The 21,867-nt window shown below is 41.7% G+C and overlaps 1 protein-coding gene across 2 annotated transcripts in view; it reads left to right on the plus strand.

Annotated features, from left to right (window-relative positions):
• The window catches only part of CCDC69 (coiled-coil domain containing 69), a 41,504-nt gene that overhangs the window by 6,403 nt on the left and 13,234 nt on the right, over positions 1-21,867 (plus strand). The window contains exons 1-4 of one of the 2 annotated variants that reach the window (XM_079145791.1): positions 8,328-9,837; positions 14,016-14,085; positions 16,386-16,492; positions 18,962-19,049. In XM_079145791.1, coding sequence (XP_079001917.1) covers positions 9,814-9,837; positions 14,016-14,085; positions 16,386-16,492; positions 18,962-19,049 — 289 coding nt within the window. In that variant the 5' untranslated portion in view covers positions 8,328-9,813. Of the gene's footprint in view, positions 1-8,327; positions 9,838-14,015; positions 14,086-16,385; positions 16,493-18,961; positions 19,050-21,867 lie in introns of those variants that run through there. The other variant, XM_079145790.1, reaches the window with a different exon arrangement.

Here is a 21,867-nt window from a genome sequence, read left to right on the forward strand (position 1 = left end):
TGCTGGGGCCCCACCCAGGCAGAGTCCAGACGCCAGGAAGCCTGCTCTGACCCTGTGAAGGCCTGTGACCTAAGTCCCTGGAGACTGGGACTCACCTCTGCACTTGAGGCCCAGCTATTTGAATAAATCTGGTATATATATGCTTGAGGGAAATAGAAGGGAATGGCTCCTGGCTCAGCTGTGAATGTGGGTTCTCCTTAGGACTCTGTTCCCCTGCTCTGTGGCCTCTGGCGGGTTATCTGCCCAGCCCCACCTCTGGGTCTTAGAGTTTCTGTCTGGAAAAAAGAAATGGGTATTGGGATAAACCACCTCCAGGGTCCCTTCTGGCCCTTTCTTCTGGGCCCGTGTAACCCTTCTTCAACAAGACAGGTGGCATAGAACTGTGTGGTCAAGGAGAGCCAGGGCAGTGGCACCTGGGATGGAGGAGGAGCCAGGTGAACTCTTCAGGGCCCTTTGGTTTGTAAATTCTCTAATCAGGATGGGAAGCACTTGATCAGAAATACACAAAGTCCTGAAGGCCCACAAAAGGATGGGCCTTTTTGAAGCATGTAGTGGTGGTTCTGAAAGAAGGGTTAGGCCATGCATCTGCAGGAAGGCTGTGGCCTCCTAGACCCCCCAAGGTGGGGAGTAGCTGGGCACCTCCTATTCAAATTGCTTCTGCTTGATCCAGTCTTGCCTTACAAGCCTCAAAATTTGGGGAAAAAAAATTTTTTGAGACTACCCCAAAGACTAGCCCACTCACCCTAAAATAGTGCAGCCTGAACAGCACTCAGCAGAGTGCTCTGAGGCTCTGTTGATGTTGGTCTTTGTGTACCACCCACTGTAGCTAACCACTCTGTGTTTACTAGAGGGCCTTACTTGCCGAACACTAGGCCCACTTTGTAGAATTACAGGCGGTTGGAGTGGAGCATCCGCAAAGATCACTCAACCCAACCTGAAAAATGATGCTCCTCTCCAAGTTCCTCTGGCATGCTCCTAGTGACAGAGGGCTCATTCTACCACCGTACCCCACCCTCCAATGAGGTAGCCTCATTAAAGGGACAGTTTTTGAAATTCTTATATGAAACTGAAACTTCTTGAAACCTCTGGTGCTTGTCCACAGTCCTGAAATCTGAGGCTGTAGAGGACACACTAGTAGCTTCTACACATGACAGTTCTGTTGATATTTGAAGAGAGCCATCAGGTTTTTTTGTTTGTTTGTTGTTTGTTTTTTCCTTTTTGTTTTTTCCTTTGTAGTACTCAGGTCTCACACATGCTAGGCAAATGCTCTACCACTGAGATACATTCCCAGCCCTCTTCTAAAGTTTTATTTTGAGATAGTCTCACAAATTGCCCATGCTGGCCTCAAACTTGCAATCCTCCTGCCTCAGCCTCCTAAGTAACTGGGATTACCAGTGTGAACTACAGTCTGAGCTCCTCTGGCTTCTTCACAGCTTTGGACGCTGCCCTGTCATTCTACCTAACTCCTTGTCTGCTTTTGACAGCTGTGCCCTGCTACAGACCAGAATTCTTCCAGGTGGGCCTATGATAGGACCCTGGTCTGCCCCACAAGCAGCTGGACTCAGAGCCCTGAGTACCTAGGTCCAGGGACTTTATTTATCAGTCTTTTTAGAAGAAGGGCTGAGGAAACCCTGACCCTTCCCAGATAGGGAAACTGAGGTCTGAAGAAGGCAAGTGACTTCTAAGTCACACAAACTAGAATCAGATCTCCTGGGCTGCCCCCATCCAGGGTTCTCCCCCTGCCAGCTGCCTCCTCTGCAGCTTTCTTGCTCCTAGGTTTCCGGTGACTCAGGAAGCTGCCATCCTTCTTCAGAGCTCAGTCCGGATGCCCTACCCTAGTCCAAGGGCTCCCTACCCAGCCCCCTTTGGAAGGAGAAATCCTCGTGTCCCCCATCACAGCTCCTGTCTTCTCCCAGCACAGATTGCACTCTGCTCCTCTGCGGAGGAAGTGGCCAAGGCCCCAACCTGGGGGTTTCAGTCGCGTAGTGAATCCTAATTTAGTTCAGGACCATGTGTCCCCAGGCTTTTATGAGCTTCAGAATCAGCTGCATGCACATATCCCCCTGGATTCCACTGGTCTAGATCTGGGGCTGGGGATCACATGCAGGAGTGATTCCCATCCAGGAACCAGGAAATTTGGTTCCAGACATCATACCAGATACTGGGCAAAACCAAAGTGGACTTCAAAAGCAGTCCCTGTCCTCAAGGAGCCCCTCAGGCAAACAGGAGAAACAGACTGCTAACCAGGTGTAGGTCTCCTGTGACAGCCTGAACTGACCCAGCCCTCAGGAAGGCCAGGAGAGACGGTGGAGAAGCGTGCGTGAGCTGAGCCCAGCAGCCTGAAAGAGTTGGTGTGCATGGTGGTGGATGGTCCTGCGCAGTTTGGGATGTCTTGAACACACAGATGTACTTGTTGGGGCCAGGAATTGCACAGGTAGCCTTAAGTTGTTTTGGTTTGGTTTTGACCTAACAAATTTGCCAACGTTTTTAAATAAGTGATAATGGAATATTCCATGTTGGCAAAGTTGTCGTGAAACTGGCCTGCTGGTGTGCCATTTGTGGGTGAGTGCATTGGCAGATTCTGAAGGGTAGAGCTCGTGATATTAGATATGTACAGAATTTTATTTACCTTGTGTGGGTATTGGGGACTGAACTAGATCCTCCTACGTGCTAAGCTCATGCTCTATCACTGAGCTACCCTCTGGCCCTGGACAAAATTTTATAAATCAATATGTTCATTGAAACATAATTTGCAAAGTAAAAATGGAAGTGATCTAAACACTCAAATGGAGATTAAATTACTAAAGTTTATTCATAAAGATATTCTACTCGAATATCATTAATTTAATGCATTTGATGCAGTTTGATCAGAAGAGAGAATTAGATGTGGCACAAGGAGACAGCACGGTTGAGATGCATACGGGTGCTTGCAGGCACTTCCCTGTGCATTCAGTGAGAGCTGGGAAGGGGAACTGTCTTACGGTTCTGGTATTGGTTCTGGGATGTCTGCGTGGGAGATCAGAAATCCCTTCACTTTTTTCTTTCTTTTTTCTTCTCTTATTTTATTTCTGTAGCCCCCAAAACCCATGGTCATACCTTGTCTTTATCCACTTGTCAGCAGATGCCCAGACAAAACTCAGGCACAGGAATGAGACTGTGACACAAACCCATTGAGAGCTCTAGATTGTGACAGGCTGACAGCAGGTCCTTTGTAATTGATAGCCCAGAATGATGCAGGCTCACACGTAATAGCTGCAGTCCAGCAGAGTTCAGTCTGTCCAGATCTCGAGCACCAGGATAGAATTGTCACAGACTACAGAGTCACTTCAGCCATGCTGGAGAAGGACAGGCCAAGACATGTGCCATGAGTCCCAGGGACACAGCATTTCCCACAGGATACACAAAGCCACCCTCCCAGCCAGGATAGCAGACACCTGCGGATGTTCTCTGAGATCCTTCTGGGGGCTTTTAGGTCCCTGGAAATGCTGTAGAAACACTGGAGTAGCCAGGTTGGAGCAGCCAGGTTGGTGCCAGAGGAGTTCCAATTGAGGTCAGTGTGAAGAGGCACCAGAACCTGAGTTTGGGACGGCTTTTGCAGCAGAAGGCCAGTTAGAGAGGTGAAGAACTAAATATAGAGCTCCCCTGTCCAGTGTGGAGACAGCTGGTGTGGCCATTACCTCCAGCCCAGAGACACTCAGAGTTCACAGTCAAGACCTGAGCATCCAGATACCTCCCAGTGTCTGACATGATCCAAACTGAAAGGCCCAGTAAGAAATCCCTCCATCACAAGTACCTGGGCAAGGAGTAACTTCAGACTCTTTCATGTTAACTTTTTCTATTCCTCTGATATTATCTTCTCTGTGTTGATATGACACCCCCACACTATTTGACCTTGCATACCTTAATCCAATTTTATGTATTTTTACTGTTGTAAACTGTTAACTGGAGTTATTTACTATATTGTTCTCCTCTTTTTTTCCACTCCTTGATTTTTCTTCTTCTGTTTCCCTTCCCTCTCCCATCCCTGTTTTTATTAAATATTATAAAGTATTAATTGGATTTGTTCACTCTTTTTTCCCTTCTTCTTTTCTATACCCTCTCCTCCTTTTTTATTTCTTTGATGTTTCTTCTTGTTCTCCTTACTCCTCCCCCAGTTTTTTGAATGCATTAATGTGCTAATTGGATTTATTCATTCTTTTTTCTTCTTTCTCTTTTCTAGTCTCCATGTTTTTCCCTTCCTCATGTTTTCTTCTGCCTCTCTTCCCTCCCTGACTCCCTGTTTGTTTGTTTTCTTTTCTGCTTCTTATTTCTCTTTTATTTTCATACTCTGTATATTTTAATATGTATTTTATTTTCTTTAAAACTATTTTTTCAGTCATTGTAGAGTATTATTCTCCTTTTCCACTTCTGCAATAATGGAAATACAGAGAACATTTTAAATGAGTCTTATTAGTGTATGGTATGCTCTCACCATAGTCAGTTACAGGTGATCATCATCTCCTCTCAAAGTAATGCGAGGAATCAATCATAGTACTGCGAACACCTTGACATGGACAAGTACTTTGACATGGACATATACCCTTGGCCCTAGACATGTAGTAAAGAGAAAGTAGCTCACTAAAATGACCCTTACAGGAAGTGGGAGGGAAGGTTATGATAACATAAGGGAAGGTCAATGTAGAAGGAGACCAAGAGGCAGAGTAGAGAGATGGGTAAGGGGAGGCAATACAGAATGAATTCTAGAAAATAACATTTTGTGCATATATAAATATACCACAGGCAACCTCACCTTTATGCATAGGTAGAAAGAACCAATCAAATTAATAGGTGACTGAAAGGAAATCTGATAGAGGAAGGAGAATGGAAGAGGGGAGGTAAAAGGGGGTGAATTCAAACCAAAGTCAAATTCCATTCATGTATGAGTTTATCAGGATGAGCCCAACTACTATGTATAACTATAAACCTCTAATAAAAAATTAAAGTTAAAAAAAGACCCTCACAGGGGCTGAGGATGTAGCTTAGTGGTAGAGCACTTGTCTCACAAGCGGAAAGCCCTGGGTTTCAACCACCAGTACTACCACCAAATATACTGAATTTACCCATTCCAGCAGATGAGCAAAGCTCAAAATAGAAACACAGGAAACAGGAGAAAACAGGAATTAAGATGTATCTAATAGTCTATAACTCTGTAATAACTGAACTCATGAATATCAAGGAAGATGAAATGTTGGACAAAGAATTCCAAAAGCTATGTGTTAAAATGATTAATGAATTATAAGAAAATCTAAGGAATGAACTAAGGAAGAAAATAAAGGATATGAAAAAGCATTTCAATTAAGAGATAGAGATTCTGAAAAAGAACCAAACAAATTCTGGAAATGAAAAACTCAAACAAATAAAAAACTCAGTTTAAAAATCTAATCACTAGATTAGATCAAGCAGAAGATAAAATTATATGAATTTGGACATTCAGATGGCAATAAAGAAAAATAAAAAATCATGATCAGTGTATACAATAACTCTGGGATATCATTAAGAGACCTAATTTAAAGTTCACAGGTATTGAAGAAGGAGCAGATATACAGGTTGATGACATTGATAACATATTCAGTGAAATAATAGAAAATTTCCCAAACCTGGGGAATGAGATAGACACAGATATTGGGGCATTAAGAACCTCAAATAGCCAAGACCAGAAAAAGAAACTCTCCATGACACATAGTTAAAATGCCAAAATTTCAGAACACAGAATTTTTTAAGCTGTGAGAGAAAAATACCAGGTCACTTAAAAAGTAAACCAATCAGAATTAGGGCAGACTTCTCAATAGAAATGCTATCATTCAGTAGGGCTCAGAATGAAATATTTCAAATCCTGAAAGAAAATAACTGCCAACCCAGATTAGTAATTCAGGAAAGTTATCTTTCAGCATTGAAGTAGAAATAAAAACATTCCAAGATAAGATGAACTAAAGGAATTCATGACTACTAAGCCAATATTACAGAAGATGCTTAAGGCATACAGAATAAAAAGTTTAAAACAACCAAGAGATCTCAGGAAAGAATACCTTAGAAGAGTAGATAGGCAAATGAGAATTAGGGTTGAACCAAACATTAAAAGTAAAACAATGTCAGAAAGTAATACATAAATTTCATAATAACACTGAATATAAATAGTCTAAGTTATCCAATTAAAATACATAATTGGGAGATTGGATTTAAAAATACCCAAATATATGTTGCCTGCAAGAAACACACCTTATTGAAAAGACATCCACAGGCTGAAAGTGAAAGTATGGAAAATGATAGTCTATGCTAATGAAATCTTAAAACAAGCAGGAGTAGCTACTCTCATATCCAGCAAAGTAGAATTCAAGCCAAAGTTAGAAGAGACAATAACAACAACAAAAAGTCACTACATATTGGTAAAGGTAACAATTCAACAAGAAGATATAATGATTGCAAATATTTGTGCCCCAAATGTCAGTGCACCTAATTTCATAAAACAAACACTACTCAACATAAGGGCCCAGATGGGCTCCAATACAATATTGGACAGTAACTTTCATATACTTTCTCACTGACAGATCATCCAGATATATAATTAGCAAATATACCGCAGAGTTAAAACATACTATAGAGCAAATGAATATAGCAGACATCTACCAAATATGTCATCTGACAACAGTTGAATATACTTTCTTTTCAACTCTTCATGGAACTTTTTCCAGAACAGATCATCTTGTAGGCCATAGAGCAAGTCTTGGAAAATCCAAAAAAAAAAAATTTGAAATAATTCCTTGTATCTTATCGATCATAAAGGAATGAAGTTATAAATCAACAGCAAGAAAAACTATAGAAACTATACAAACACACGAAGATTGAATAATATACTTTTGAATAATGAGTGGTCATTGAAGAAATCAGGGGAGAAATTTAAAAATTCTTAGACTCAAGAATGTAAATACAAGATATAAGAACCTATGGAATATAGCAAAGGCAGTTCTAAGAGAAAAGCTTATAATTATGAGTGCCTACATTTAAAAATTAGATCTTAAATAACCTATTAGTGCATCACAAGTTCTTAGAAAACAAGAACAAACCAATCCCAAAACAAGTAGAAGGAAAGAAATAATAAAGATCAGAACTGAAACTAATGAAAAAGATAATTTAAAAACACAAAGGATCAATGAAATGAAGAGTTTTTTTCTTTGAAAAGATAAACAAGGTTGATAAGCCCTTAGCCAAACTAGCTAAGAGAACAAAGACTCAAATTAATAAAAGTAGAGACAAAAAAGGAGGGGGGATATTACAAGAGATACTACTGAAATCCAGGTCATTAGGGACTATTTTGAAAATCTATATTCCAATAAATTGGAAAATCTAGAAGAAATTGGTAAATTACTAGACATATATGGCCTACCAAAATTGAACCAAGAGGCTGTAGAAAATCTAAACAAACAAGTAACAAGTAATGAGATTGAAGCAGTAATAAAAAGCCTCCCAACCCAGAAAAGTCCAAGACTAGATGATTCATAGCTGGATTTTACCAATCTTTAAAGAAGAACTAACACTAATGTTTCTCAAATTATTCCATAAAATATAAAAAGACAGAACACTTCCAAATTCATTCTACAAAGCCAAAGCCAGTCTCACCCTGATACCAAAACTGAGTAAGGATGCATCAAGAAAATAAAATCACTGACCAAATATCCTTGATGAACATAGATGCAGAAATCCTTAACAAAATAATTGCAAATCAAATTCAGTCACACACCAAAAACATCACACATCATTATCAAGTTGATTTCATCCAGGGATGCAAGGATGTTTCAACATTCACAAATTAATAAATGTAACACACCATATTAAATAGAATCAAGGACAAGAAATTACATGGTCATCTCAACAGATGCAGGAAAAGTCTTTGAAAACATTCAGCACCCCTTCATGACAAAACCTGAGGGAACTAGAATTAGAAGGAACTTACCTCAACATAGTAAAAGACATATGTGGCAACCCCAAAGCCAACACCTTACTGAATGAGGAAAAAATTGAAATCATTTCTTCTTAAATCAGGAATAAGACAAGAACATCTGTTCTAGCCATTCCTCTTTAATCTAGTATTTTCAGCCAGAGCAATAAGACAAGAGAGAGAAATAAGAGATACAAATAGAAAGAGAAGTCAAATTATCCCTATTTTTAGGTAATATGATCCCATACTTAGAAGACCCTAGAGGCTCTACCAGAAGATTTCTAGATCTGATAAATTCAGCAAAGTAGTAGGATATAAAATCAACACAAAAATTAATAACTGTTTTTATATATACAGATAATGAATCCACTGAGGAAGAAATTAGGAAAACAACTCCATTCACAATAGACTCCAAAACACCATCACCACCATCTAGGAATAAATTTAACTGGAGAGGTAAAAGACTTCTACAAGAAAAATTACAGAACTCTGAAAAAAGTAGAAGAAAACACCAGAAGATGGAAAGACCTCTCATGTTCATTGATCAACAGAATTAGTAGTATTAAAATGGCCATATTACAAGTCAGGCATGGTGGCACCCACCTGTAATCCTAGCAACTCAGGAGGCTGAGGCAGGATAATTGTAAGCTTGAGGCCAGCCTGGGCAACTTAGTGATATCCTATCTCAAAATGAAATAAAAGGATAGGTATAGTTCAGTGGTAGAGTGCTTTCCTGGCACACAGAGGACCCTGGGTTCAAGCTCCAATATCACAGAAAATAAAAATAAATAAAATAGCCATATTACTAAAAGTGATCTATAGATTCAATACAATGCACTCTTACTGATTACTAATGACATCTTTCACAGAACTAGTGAAAAGTCCTAAAATTCATGTGGAAGAGCAAAAGATATAAAAAGATATAGCAATTCTGAGCAAAAAGAACAATGCTGGAGGTATAACAATACCTTATTTCAAATTAAATGACAGAGCTATACTGATAAAAAGAGCAAGGTACTAGCATTAAAAAAAAAAAAAAAGACACATAGGCCAATTGAATAGAAGTCACAGCAACAAACCCACACAAATACAGTCATCTGATTCCTTACAAATGTGCCAAAAACATACATTGGAGAAAAGACAGCCTCTTAAATAAATGGTGCTAAGAAAACGGCATAGACATATGCAGAAGAATGGAACTAGATCTCTCACATCCTGCACAAAAGTCAACTCAGAATGGAGAAGAGACCTAGGACTAAGACCAGAAACTTTGCAACTGCAAGAAGAAAACATGGGGAAATATAGGCACAGGGAATAACTTCCCCTAGAGGACTCCTATCACTTGGGAAATAATGCCAAGGATCAATGGTATCAACAGGATGGCATCAAGTGTAAAAGCTTCTGCACAGCAGAGGAAATAATTAGCAACATGAAGAGAGAGCCTACAGAATGGAAGAGAATCTTTGCCAGCCACAACAGAGGATTAATATCCAGAATATATAAAGAACTCAAAAACCTCAACATCAAAAGAACAAATAACCCATTCAATAAATGGGCAAACAAACTAAACAGATACTTCCCAAAAGAAGCATAAATAGCCAATAAATATATGAAAAAAACGTTCAACATATTTGGTCATCAGGAAAATGCATATCAAAGCTACACTGAGATTCTATCTCCAATCAGAATGACAATCATCAAGAACACTACCGACGAAAAAAATACCAGGGGGGACGAGGGAGAAAAGGAACCCTCATACACTGATGGTGTGACTGTAAATGAGGTCAGCCACTATGGAATCAGTATGGAGACTCCTCAGAAACTAAGAACAAAACCACCACATGATCCATCTATCACACTCCTTGGTATGTATTCAAAAAAATTTAAAACGCTTCTTTAGAGATACCTGCATTTCCATGTTGATAGCAGCACAATTCACAATGGACACTTTATGGAATGAGCCTAGATGTTGTCAACAGATGCATGAGTAAAGAAAAGGTGGAATGGAGTTTTATTCAGCCGCAAGGAAGGAATGAAGTTTGTCATTTGCAGGGAAATGGATAGAACAGAAATGGAGAGCATCATGTTAAGGGAAATAAGCCAGACTCAGAAAGACAAGAGTTATGTTTTCTCTAAGTGGAAGCTAGAGAAAAAAAAAAAAAAAAGCAGGGGGGAATCTCATGAGCGCAGAAGGGAGACCATCAGAGCAGAGGAAAGAGATCAGGAAGAGAGAGCAGGGTATGGCAAGGGGAGGCAATGGAGAGTGAAATTGATCAAATCGTGTCACATGCATAGGTGGATATGCTAGAGTGAAACTCTATTCTGTATAATTATTATGTACCAACAAAAAATTAATGCATTTACAGGATAGCTAATCTGTGTAGTAAATGTTCATAATATGTTTGAAACCATAAGATATAGGAAAGTAGATGTAATATTCCAAAATTGAATATAGATGTATAGGTGAAGAGTATATTCCTCCATTCTCTTGGATTATGTCTATGTAGCAAGATTTTTGTATTTATATTTTCCTGTATTTTCCATACTTTCTATAACAAATGCTGAATGCTACTATAATGGGAAAGCGATGTTTGTAAATATTTATGTGTTAAGAAAAATGGCGGGGATGGTCAACTGGGGACAGACCGTGATGAGCCTTGAATATCATTCTGGGGTGTTGTCCTGGGGAAGGTTTGGTGAGCCTCTGAGAGACTGGAGTGCAAGGCCTGGAAACTGTTTGTGGAGAAGAGTTCTCCACCATTCTGTGCTGGTTGTTATTTGAGAGAAGGTTTCTGAGCTTATGATCTTATTTCAGGTGATATAATGTGAAACCTGGTGGCAGCCTAAGAGATCTGCCAAAGCTCTGTGTGATCTTTGTTCTTGCCACGTTTATCAAACCCAAAGCAAGAACCTTTGACCATATTTAGAATTTGCTAGATGATTCAGGTGCATTATTCAATCTAATCCTACAACAACCTCATTAGGAAATTGAGACCTGGAGAGGTAGTACAGTCACACTGTGCTGGATTAGGATCGATTCCAGATCTGGGCGATTCTAGAATCCCAGCGTTCTGGACCTCTCTGCTTCATAGTCTCTAGTATTCTCACACCTGACTTGAGTATCCACTTGGATGCACCAGGTGATCGTGTCTTCAACATCCAGAGCCTCAGTTTCCTGCTTTTGATTACGTTTTCCTCCCAGTGCTGCTGAGAGGAGCCCAGATCAGACCCTTAGACTTTGAACCTGAGTTAAACTACCAGACCTTCTCACCTCACTGCACAAAGAGGGAGGCAGATACCGTGGGGCAGGGGAGGAGGAGGCAGTCTTTGTAGTAGAGCCAGGACTCATCCAGGCATCCTCCGCACCACCCCCTGTAAAAAGCATTCTCCCGGTTCAATATAAGCAGTGGTGGCAACCGGGAGGGGACAACCTCTATGTTTATCTCCCTCTCCCTCCAGCCTAGGGTGGGGAGGCTGGTTCTAGTCACTTCCCCAGGTTCCTGTGCTGACAGCCTTTCCAGCTGGTGGGCTGGTGCGGGGGCCAGATTCCTCCGCTCCCCGGGGAAGGGAGCGGGTGGAGCGTTCAGGGAACTGCACTGTCAGACCCGCCCAGCCAGAGCAGATTGGGCAGCCAGCGCGCGGGGGAGGCTCCTTGCCTTGCTCTGTCGGCGGTGCCTGGCGCTGGGGGAAAAGCGCACGTCCCGGAAGCCTTCCCTCGATCACCATCCCTCCCCAGGCAGGAGCGTGCTTTCCAGCAGGATTTCAGTGGGTCTGTCGTTCGGGAAACTTTTAATGATTTTTACTAATCCGTACCTTTTATAAATCTGTTACAATGGTGGAAAGTGAGGTTTTTCTTTTATAGAGATCATTCACAATTAAATGTTTCTGTAATGTTTTCATGGACTTTTAAAAGTGTTTCTTAAAATGGGGTCAAGAACATCTCCCTCCCTTTTCTTTTGAGAACGTCTAGAAAAGCTGCAATAGGGCTTACATCCTCCCGCCCCTATCTTGGTTCAGTGACCAGAGCCAGACCCTGACCAACTTTTCCCCTATCTTGGCTAAAATGAGAGAATTAAAAGTGTGTGTGTGTGTGTGTGTGTGTGTGTGTGTGTGTGTGTGTGTGTGTGAGAGAGAGAGAGAGAGAGAGAGAGAGAGAGAGAGAGAGAGAGAGAGATGAGAGAGCATCGTTTTTCCCTACCCTGGAAGAATTTTTCTCAAGTTTCACTTACTATGCTTTTGAAGATTAAAATGCCCTCTATTTTATAAAATGATAGTGATAATCTACAAATAATTTCTTTCAGCATCCTTGCTTGCCAACCCCTATCAACTCTCCCTTTAAAAACATTGCTTGGGTTAGAGTGGAGCTCAGTGGCAGAGCACTTGCCTCCCATGCACAAGGCCCAGGTTTCCATGCCCAGTACTGGGGGGGAGCGGGGGGCTCATTCATGCAATCCGGGCCCCTCTGGCACTGCGGTGTGTTGTAGGGAGCCCTTTTGCATCAGGAACTTCTTTGATCTCAGATTCAGCCTCCAGTGGCCAAAGGTAGCTAAAATGTCTACTAGGTGAAGCTCAGACACTTGACTCTGCCAGATCTCTGTCCCCTATGTCACCTTGATCAAGCCCTAACCTCACTCAGTCTCGGCCTCTCATCTTTATTTATTTTTTAATGATTTTTTTTTTTACAGACTGCATTTTGATTCACTATACACAAATGGGGTACATCATTTCGTTTCTATGGTTGTACATGATGTAGATTCATACCATTCATGTAATCATATATGTACATAGGGTAATGATGTCTGTCTCATTCCACCCCTCCCTCTTATTTCATACCACCCCTCCCTCTTATTTCCTTCTACATAATCTAAAATTCCTCCATTCTTCTCTCACCACCACCACCACCACCCCCATTATATATCATTATCCACTTATCAGGGAAAACTTTCAACCCTTGGTTTTTTGACTCATTTCACTTAGCATGATATTCTCCAATTCTATCCATTTCTCCACAAATGCCATAATATTATTCTTCTTTATTACTGAATAATATTCCATTGTGTATATATATACCACAGTTTCTTTATCCATTCATCTGCTGAAGGGCATCTAGGTTGGTTCCACAATCTAGCTATTATGAACTGAGCTGCTATAAACATTGATGTGGCTGCTTTACTCTAGTATGCTAATTTTAAGTCCTTTGGGTATAAACCAAAGAGTAGGATAACTGGGTCAAAAGGTGGGTCCATTCCAAGTTTTCTGAGGATTCGCCACACTGCCTTCCAGAGTGGCTGCACCAATTTGCAACTCCACCAGCAATGTACATGTGTGCCTTTTCCCCACATCCACGCCAACATCTATTATTGTTTGTGTTCTTGATGATAGCCATTCTATTTGGAGCAAGATTGGGGATATTCATAACCCATTATGTTCTAAAAATTAGAGAGTATAAGCAAGACAGCACAACATTCCGAGTATCACATCTCACTCCCACGCAGCAAGGTAAGTAGGATGGTCCCTATTTCATAGTGGCGGCAGCAGCCCCTCTGAATGAAGAGTAAGCACAGGACCTGGGTTTCTTATGCTCTGCCCATAATACTACATAACCCTGAAGGGAACCTGGCTAGCAGCTGGGGCAGCCACAGACCCTGAGAGGATTGGGAGGTGTAGGGCACCTTAAGACAATAGCTGAGATATGGTAACAGTGGAATGTCTGGCCAAATTCAAGGAGAGGGATGCCAGGCAACGTGTCCCCAGGGATGGCAGCAAGAGCCAGACTGCAAGAATGAGGAAAGGTCAACCAGCATCGAACTTCTAACGGAGGGCCGTCCTGGCAATGATGAGAAATCACACCCAGGATCCCCTCCCAGGGCCGAGGGAGCACCACCTGAGGTTTGTGAGGAAGGAGCCAAATGGACCAGGCATGGACAGGGTCTGCTGTAACCAAAATCCTGTCCTGCCTCTGGAAACATCTCACTGTAGCATCCATCCTCACCTTGACCTCTCACCCAAGACCCTCACCACACTGTCATCTCATTTCTTCCAGAGGCACCAAGAACCAGATCAGCCACCCAAACCAGAATCACAAGAATTGGGTCCCCTTAATAAGGACACAGGTGAGTATCCAACCCCATAAATGCTCCCACTGACACTCACAAGGTGTCTACCTTATAATCAACTAAGCCTATCAAGCTACTTAAATATCTCATGAGATCTTAGTGAGGCTGTGTTAACAGGAGTATCCATCTAAAATCAGGGAGTGATAATTCCTTCTGCGTTTTCCTGTTCTCAACTGTGGGTGCCACACCTAGCATGCTATGTGCATTTCTGGAAAATACATTTTTAGAGGGATTCAGAAAAATTGGAGGGAATACAGTAGAGCAAAATCAGGCTGGGAAAGAACCTGGAAAATATGTCTCACAAGGAACAGTTGAAGAAACCCAGAACATTCCACCTATTAAGAAAAGGATGCCATAAAACAATAGTTTTCTCCAGTTTTCTGAAGTGCCCTGATGGAGCAGAAAGATGAGCTTTGTTTAGTTCAAACAGAGGTCAGCACTGGAGCCTTGAGTTCGTAACAACTTGCACACCAAAATCAGCCATCTCAAAGAATTGTTTGTGTGGTTTTTAGTTTAAAATCCTCAGAGCTACCTGGTAATACAATGAGCTTCCCCATCTCTGAGGAGTTTAATTACAGCCTGAAGGTTGTCGGTGATATTGCAGATGAAGTTCAAGTACCCGATACACCATTACACCAGAATTCAGAGATTCTCAGATCTGACACTATAAAAATAAGCTGGAGAGCATCAAAGATAGAGATTCTTTGCACTCCCCTTAAATAATACATAATTTTGGAGAATGGGGGTTTTAGTAACAGCATTTTTTTTAACCAAGTTTTTCTCCAGCTGCGGCCTGTTTTTGATTCATAGTTGTAGATGGGCACAATACCTTTTTTATTTTTTTATGTGGTGTTGAGGATTGAACCCAGGGCCTCACAGGTCCTAGCCCAACTCATGGACCAAAATTTGAGCCAGATGTTTCAAGGGAGTCTTGACCATCGATATCAGCTGACCCCTGTCTGTCTGCCCATGGTCCTTACAGCTCAGGACTGAGGGTCACCAACTCCTCCTTCTGCCCTATTGGGTGTTACCACAGTGTTGGCTTCTCCCTGGTGCTGCATTTATTTCTAGACCTGCCCTTTGCCAGACCCAGCCTGTGAAGTTCTCAAAAAACAGCACTAATAATATTAACACTGACAACCTCGTATTAGCCTCGAATGCTTGTCATAAGCACTGATGAACATTTAGGGAAAACATCTAATGAACAATAAAGAACATTCACTGAGCACCTCCAAAGGACCGGGCCTTACATTTCTTTTGTGCACCAGCAGGCACAATACCATGGTAGTAGGAGTGTTTGTGGTGCAATCAGATTTTACAGGTTTGGATCCCTGCTTCCCTGAATGTAAACTGGCTTGTGTTGGGCAAGCTGTGTGACAATCCTTATGTCACAGTTATGTGTGTGAAGTGGGAATAATAATAGTATCCACTGCATCATTTGTCATGAGAATTAATTGAGCGGTACCTGTGAAGTGCTTGGGACAGGCTGGTTTTGGTCAGCTCTCTGGACTCCTTTACCTGCTTTTATTATAGAGGGTTTAAGTAATCCAAGCTGTAGCAGGGTGCAGTGGTACACACCTACAATCCCAGCAGCTCGGGAGGCTGGGGCAGGAGAATCATGAATTCAAAGTCAGCCTCAGCCAAAGTAAGGTGCTAAGGAACTCAGTGAGACCCTGTCTCTAAATAAAACACAAAATAGGGCTGGGGATATGACTCAGTGGTCCAGTGCCCCTGAGTTCAACCCCTAGTACCAAAAAAAAAAAAAAAGATGCTCACACCTACAGCGGGTAAATCAAATGATAAGGTGGCCCCTTACATGCATCCTCAGTAGGGAAAGGTGAAGACCAGGGAAGGCTTCAGAGCCACAAGCAAGCTGAAGGAGGAGGCAGCCAACCTCAGCTCTAGCCTCCGATTGACATAAAGCTGTTATTTTCAGTTCTTTGGATTGTTCAAGAAAAGCTGGAGATCAGTATTATAAGTAAAAGTTTCCCGCTTCTCAAATCTTGGCAGCGACTTATTTCCTAGTTCAGATGTTAGTTGGAGCAAATGGAACACCTCTTTGGGCTGAACTATCCTGTGAGCCATCAGCTCTGCTGTCATTACTACGGGGCAGATGAGCACTGGCTGCTGTCTTGAAGGAGGGTCTCCGAGGCCAGACAACTTGAGGGGCTGCTCTTGACTCCATCCCTGAGGTGGAGACCCAGGTTCTCAACATTTTGCCCCAGCTTTGCACACCCTCCCTGCTGATCCTGACTCTATCTCTGCTTTGTGTGAATTTTTTTTCCCTTCATCTACAGAAACTGCTGTCCAGCTGTGTGCATCTGAGGACACTCAGCAGCAACAGGAGGATATAACCAGAATTCTCCAGCAACATGAAGAGGAAAAGAAGAAATGGGCAGAACAAGTAAGTCCCAGGAACTGCTGCTTTTCATACCTCTTTTCCCACCATAATCCCAGGCCTTTATTGTTATAAGCAACCCATACTCTTTTTGCCAAGGAGGGAGTCCTCGATCTGCTGAATACATGTTTATTTCAGCCACTACACGGCAGGCACATTGGCCAAGACAATCAGAGCAGGCAGCTGCATTCATGAAGCTGACCATTAATTTGATGAGTCAGTCATTGGTGCTGCTGGATTAAGTGCCCCTCCAGGCCCACATCATGGTTGGACAGGGCCATTGGAATAGTTCTAATCAATGAGTTGTGAAAGGAAGAACCAGAGTCACTTCCAGGCGGCTGAGCATTTAGCTGCTGGTTCAAGACCCTTGAGGTCTTTCTGTTTAGCTAGTGTAAGGGACTGGCATTGTTTGAAAGAGTGGCTCTCTGTGGACCTGGCTCCTTGATGGTCCCTGGACAGCAGAGCACTGACCCACCCCACAAAGAGATTGACATGGGAGAAATCAACCTTTTGTTTTAATCAGTTAAGACTTTGCCATGGTTTGTTATGGAAGCATAATTTCTTTTTTTCTGGAACAAAAAGTCAGGCACTAAACATAACTATACAGAATAATTTTTACTCTGAATATAATTGCTATGAAAAGTTTAGAGGGCTGTGAAAGCACATAATAGAAGCCCTTAACTAAGTCTGGGCATCCCAGAAGTCCTATGAAGAGGTGACACTGGGGATTTAAAAATTATTTGGAGATGATGCCAGGCCAGGCACTGTGGCGCACACCTGTAATCAGGAGGCCGAGGCAGGAGGACCCAAATTTGAGATCAGCCTCCATAACTTAGTGAGACCCTGCCTCAAAATAAAAAAATAAAAAGGATTGGGGGTGTACCTGGGTTCAATCTCTGGTACCACAAGAAAAAAAAATTTGGAAATGAAAATTGAAGGATTTCCTTATACAATTACCAATCAGATGTCAAAGTCACAAAAGATGAGGAAAGCCTGAGGAACAATTCCAGATTAAAGAGACTGAAGAGAAGTGACAACTCAATGCAACCACAGTTCCCCTTCCTGGTTCCCATTTGGGCCACTAACCCTTCCCCTCTTTCTGCCTCAGTTTCCTCCCTCACCACTGGGAGAGGTAGAGTAGTAGAAAAGATCTTAGGAGGGTGTACATCAATTTTCTCTAAATCATTCTATTGGTTATCTTTAACTATATGTAGGAAATATGCTAGGTACACATAAATCTTCAAAATTCTGAAACTTAGTCTCTTTTTAAAAATGGTTCTGTAGTTACAGACTAATTGCTCCATTAAATTTTAAAATGATTTGTTTCTAAGAAGTTTCCCGCTGGACTCCACATTCTTCCAGCAGACTCACTGGGGAAGACCTCTGTGTTGGGAGGGGACCGCCTCAGGCAGTACGAGAGGTGCAGGGGGACCCAAGTCTGGAGGCTGTCCCCCAGGTGGTCCCTAGTTTGGGTACAGTGAGCACCCAAACACATTGAAACAGTTTTTGCTTAGTCACATTTTTCAGAAACACTTGGTTTAGGAAATTGGATTCACTTACATGTCTGTGGGTCTTTGGTTTGTTTTGGTAGAGTGACATCCTTAACCATGGGATTGGGAAGGGTCCTTAGGGAGCATCAAGTTGGGTCTCCTTGGGGCTGGGGTTGTGGCTCAATGGTAGAATGCTTGCCTGGCATGTGTGAGGCACTGGGTTCATTCAAGTCTCAGCACCACATATGAATAAAATAAAGGTCCATTGACTTCTAAAAAAAATTAAAAAAAAAAAAAAGTTGGGTCTCCTCGTGATACAGTGAGCTAGTCAATGACTGAGGGGGGGAAAGAGCTGGTCCCAAGACACCAGGGAACTCAGGGCAAAGCTGAGGCTAGAAGCCCCTTTCAGCTGTACTGTGCCTCTGGGTGTGCCCATCAGCTGTGTCCTTACAAAAGACAAAGAGGCTGGAGAACATCTCAAGTGTGGGACAGAGAGAATGACCCAGAGCATTCAGCCTGGAACACAGCTGCTATGCTCAGATCTCTGAGGGGCTGGCTGGGCTCAGGAGCAGACTGGTTGAACCCCAGATCTGGGACCTGATGGCATCAGGTAGAGGTGACTTGTAAGGCCTACCCATGGTTAGAGTACGTGGGCTGGAGAGTGAAGGAGCCATCCCTCATTACACACAAGCAGAGGAAATAGAGCAAGAGCTTCCCACATTGAGTGAGGATCAGGATTAGAAGTCTTCCAAGTCCTTTTTCACCTAGATAATTCTCTGGGATTACCTTCTTAGCCCTAAAGAGCTCAAAATCTGCCCTGTCTGCTGTCCTGGAAGTCTTCTGCCCTCTCCGGCTGTCTTTTCCCATCATTCTAAGGAGGGCGCAGAGTTCTGATCGCCCCACAGCTGCAGGATGTGGTAAGTTCCTCAGAGATGCTGTGTGAACCTACTCAATCTCACTCCTTCCCGGGACCCTCTGCCCCCAGGTGGAGAAAGAGAGGGCACTAGAGCTTCAGGAGAGGCTGGAAGAGCAGCGAAGAGTCCTGGAAGGAAGACACCAGGAGGCCTTGCAAGGTGAGGATGGAGATGCTCGGTGGGGAGGTGGCGGGAGGTTCCGCCTCCTCAGCGTGGCCACGCCCACTGCCTTCATCTGGGGCCTCCCACTGGCTTTTCTCCCCTCCCAGAGGGCAACAAGCGGTCGATCTACCGCAAGCTGGAGTCTATGGGGTTCTTGGCCCTAGAGGGGACAATGGAGTTTTCCTTTGGGGCATGACTTTTAAAGCCTGGCATTATGCTTTATGCTTTACTGTGCCTTATTTGAGTGTTTTTTTTTTTCTTTCCATTTTAAAAGTAATGCATATTCATTAAAGGAAATTTCAAAACCCTAGGCAAATAGGAGATTTTTTAAATATCCATATTCCATTTCCACACTGAATACAGCTCTTACAATTTATGGTTAGCTTGAGTATGTTTTTATAAATATCTCTTCTTATATAACTAAATGTGATCATCCCAGAAAATTTAGAATCTATGAATTAAATGTAAAGGTCTTATATCATAGAGATTAAGATCTCATTCTCCAGAGCCAGGGTCTTGGGTTTGAATCCCAGCCAGTTCAACCACTTAACCAGTTGTGTAACCTTGAAAAAAAATTACTTCACCTCCCTCACAGGGTGTTTGTGAGAATTAAATGGTTTAATGATAGATACAGAATTTAGAACAGTAAAAGATACTTGGTAAATACTTAGGAACACTTATTATTTAATTATTAAAAAATTATAATCACGTGTGATTTTATCCAGAGTAAGCTATTGTTATCTCTTCAAGGCAGATCTTTCATTTATTTTGCTATATTAATGCGTAGAATATATATATATTCTATGTGTGTGTATATACACACACACACAAATTAAATTAGTAAATCTGTTTTTCTCATTTCAGTTGCATTAGCATTCTGTCGTTAAACTCTTCTATAAGTTTTAGTAACTACATAGCATTCCACTGTGCACCCTCATTCACTTAACTGAGTCCCTTATAATATTCAGGGAATTTCCAAATTTTTGCCATTGTTTATAATAGTAATGATCCTTACACAGTGAACCTCATTTTGTAAAATCTTTGTAACCTTCATGATTTTATCTTAAGAATAACCTCCTAGTAGAATTGGAGAGGCAGTGTGTATGTTGTGCATGCATGTGTGTGTGTGTGTGTGTGTGTGTAATACTGGTAAAATAGACATAAGATTTACCATTAGTGACATTTAGTACATTCACAATGCCATGGAAGCATCATGCTGTCTAGTTCCAGAACATTCTTGTCACCCCCAAAGGAAACCCCATCTCTATGGCCTCATCCATTTTGAGCACTCATAAAATGGAATTGTGCAACCTGCAGCCCCTCACATCTGGCTTCTTTCACCCAGCATGGTGTTTCCAAGGTTCATTCCTGTTGCCACAAGCATCTGCTCTCCCTTCCTTTGCATGACTGAATGATACTCCATTGAAAGGACACACCATACTTTGTTCATCTATTTATCAGTTGAACAACATCTGGGCTGCCGCCACCCACCCCCTCAACCACTAGTGCCCTAGTGCAAGCACCTGCTTGAACAGCTGTGCTCAGGTCCCCTGGGTATACACCCAGGAAGAGAGTTGCTGGGTCATATGGTATTTCTGTACTGAACTTTTTGAGAAACCATTGCACTCTTTTCCAGAGTGGCTGAACTACTTTTTGTTTCCACCAGCAAGACATGAGTGTTTCAATTGTTCTGTGTCCTTCCCAACATTTGTTATTTTCCATTGTTATTATTGACATTATTATTATTATGCGAAGTGGTATCTCACTGTGGCTTTGATTAGCATTTCCCTAATGACTAATTTTGTTGGGCATCTTTTCATGTGCTTGGAATTCCTAGATCTTCTTGGAATTTTCCATTATTTTTGCCATCCTAGCATGTCTGAGGCAGTATCTCATTGTGGTTTTGATTTGCATTTCCCTGATGGCAATTTTGTTGATCATCTTTTCATGTGTTTGTCAGCAATTTGTATGTCTTCTTTGGAGAAGGTTATAGATATTTTGACAATATCGAAATTGACCTTGAAAATGCCATACTCATTTTTTTTATTTTCATCATCAGTATTTGCATAACATTTCCCCAGGATTATTTATCCTTTTCTTCTTTTGAGAAACAGAGGTACCAGTTTTTTGACTATTATTGACTGAGGTCCCCACATTTGAGAACATTAAGGTCAAAAAAGTTCTTTATTGGTGCATATTAATTACATAGAACAGTGGGTTTCATTGTGGTGTATTTGTATATATAACATAATTTGTTCAATCTCCTTCCCCTGTCCCTTCCTTTTCCTTCCCTTCTCCCTCCTGAATTCCTTCCTCTACCATAATGGTCTCCCTTCTATTTTCATGAGATACCTTTTTTTCCCTTTCTTTCCCTCTAGCTTCCACATATGAGAGAAAATATAATACACTTGTCTTTCTGAGTCTGGCTTATTTTGCTTAACATGATATTCTCTAGTTCCATCCATTTTCCTACAAATAACATGATTTCAAGTTCTTTATGAAATTCTATTGTGTATATATACATTTTGGGGGGCCTGGGGATTGAACACATTACCAGTGCACTACCACTGAGCTACATCTCCAGCCCCTTTTATTTTTTATTTTGAGACAGGGTCTCATAAGTTGCTGAGGCTGGCCTTGAACTTGCAATCCTCCTGCTTCTAGAGTTCCTAGGATTGCAGACATGTGCCACCATACCAGGCTATACCATTTTATTTATCCATTGACCTATTGGCAGATACCCAGGCCAATTCCATAACTTGGCTATTGTGAATAGTGCTGCTATAAACATAGAAATGCATATTTATCTAAAGTA

This window comes from Sciurus vulgaris (assembly GCF_902686455.1).
Source record: "Sciurus vulgaris genome assembly, chromosome: 6".
In the NCBI taxonomy this organism is placed as follows: Eukaryota; Metazoa; Chordata; class Mammalia; order Rodentia; family Sciuridae; genus Sciurus; species Sciurus vulgaris.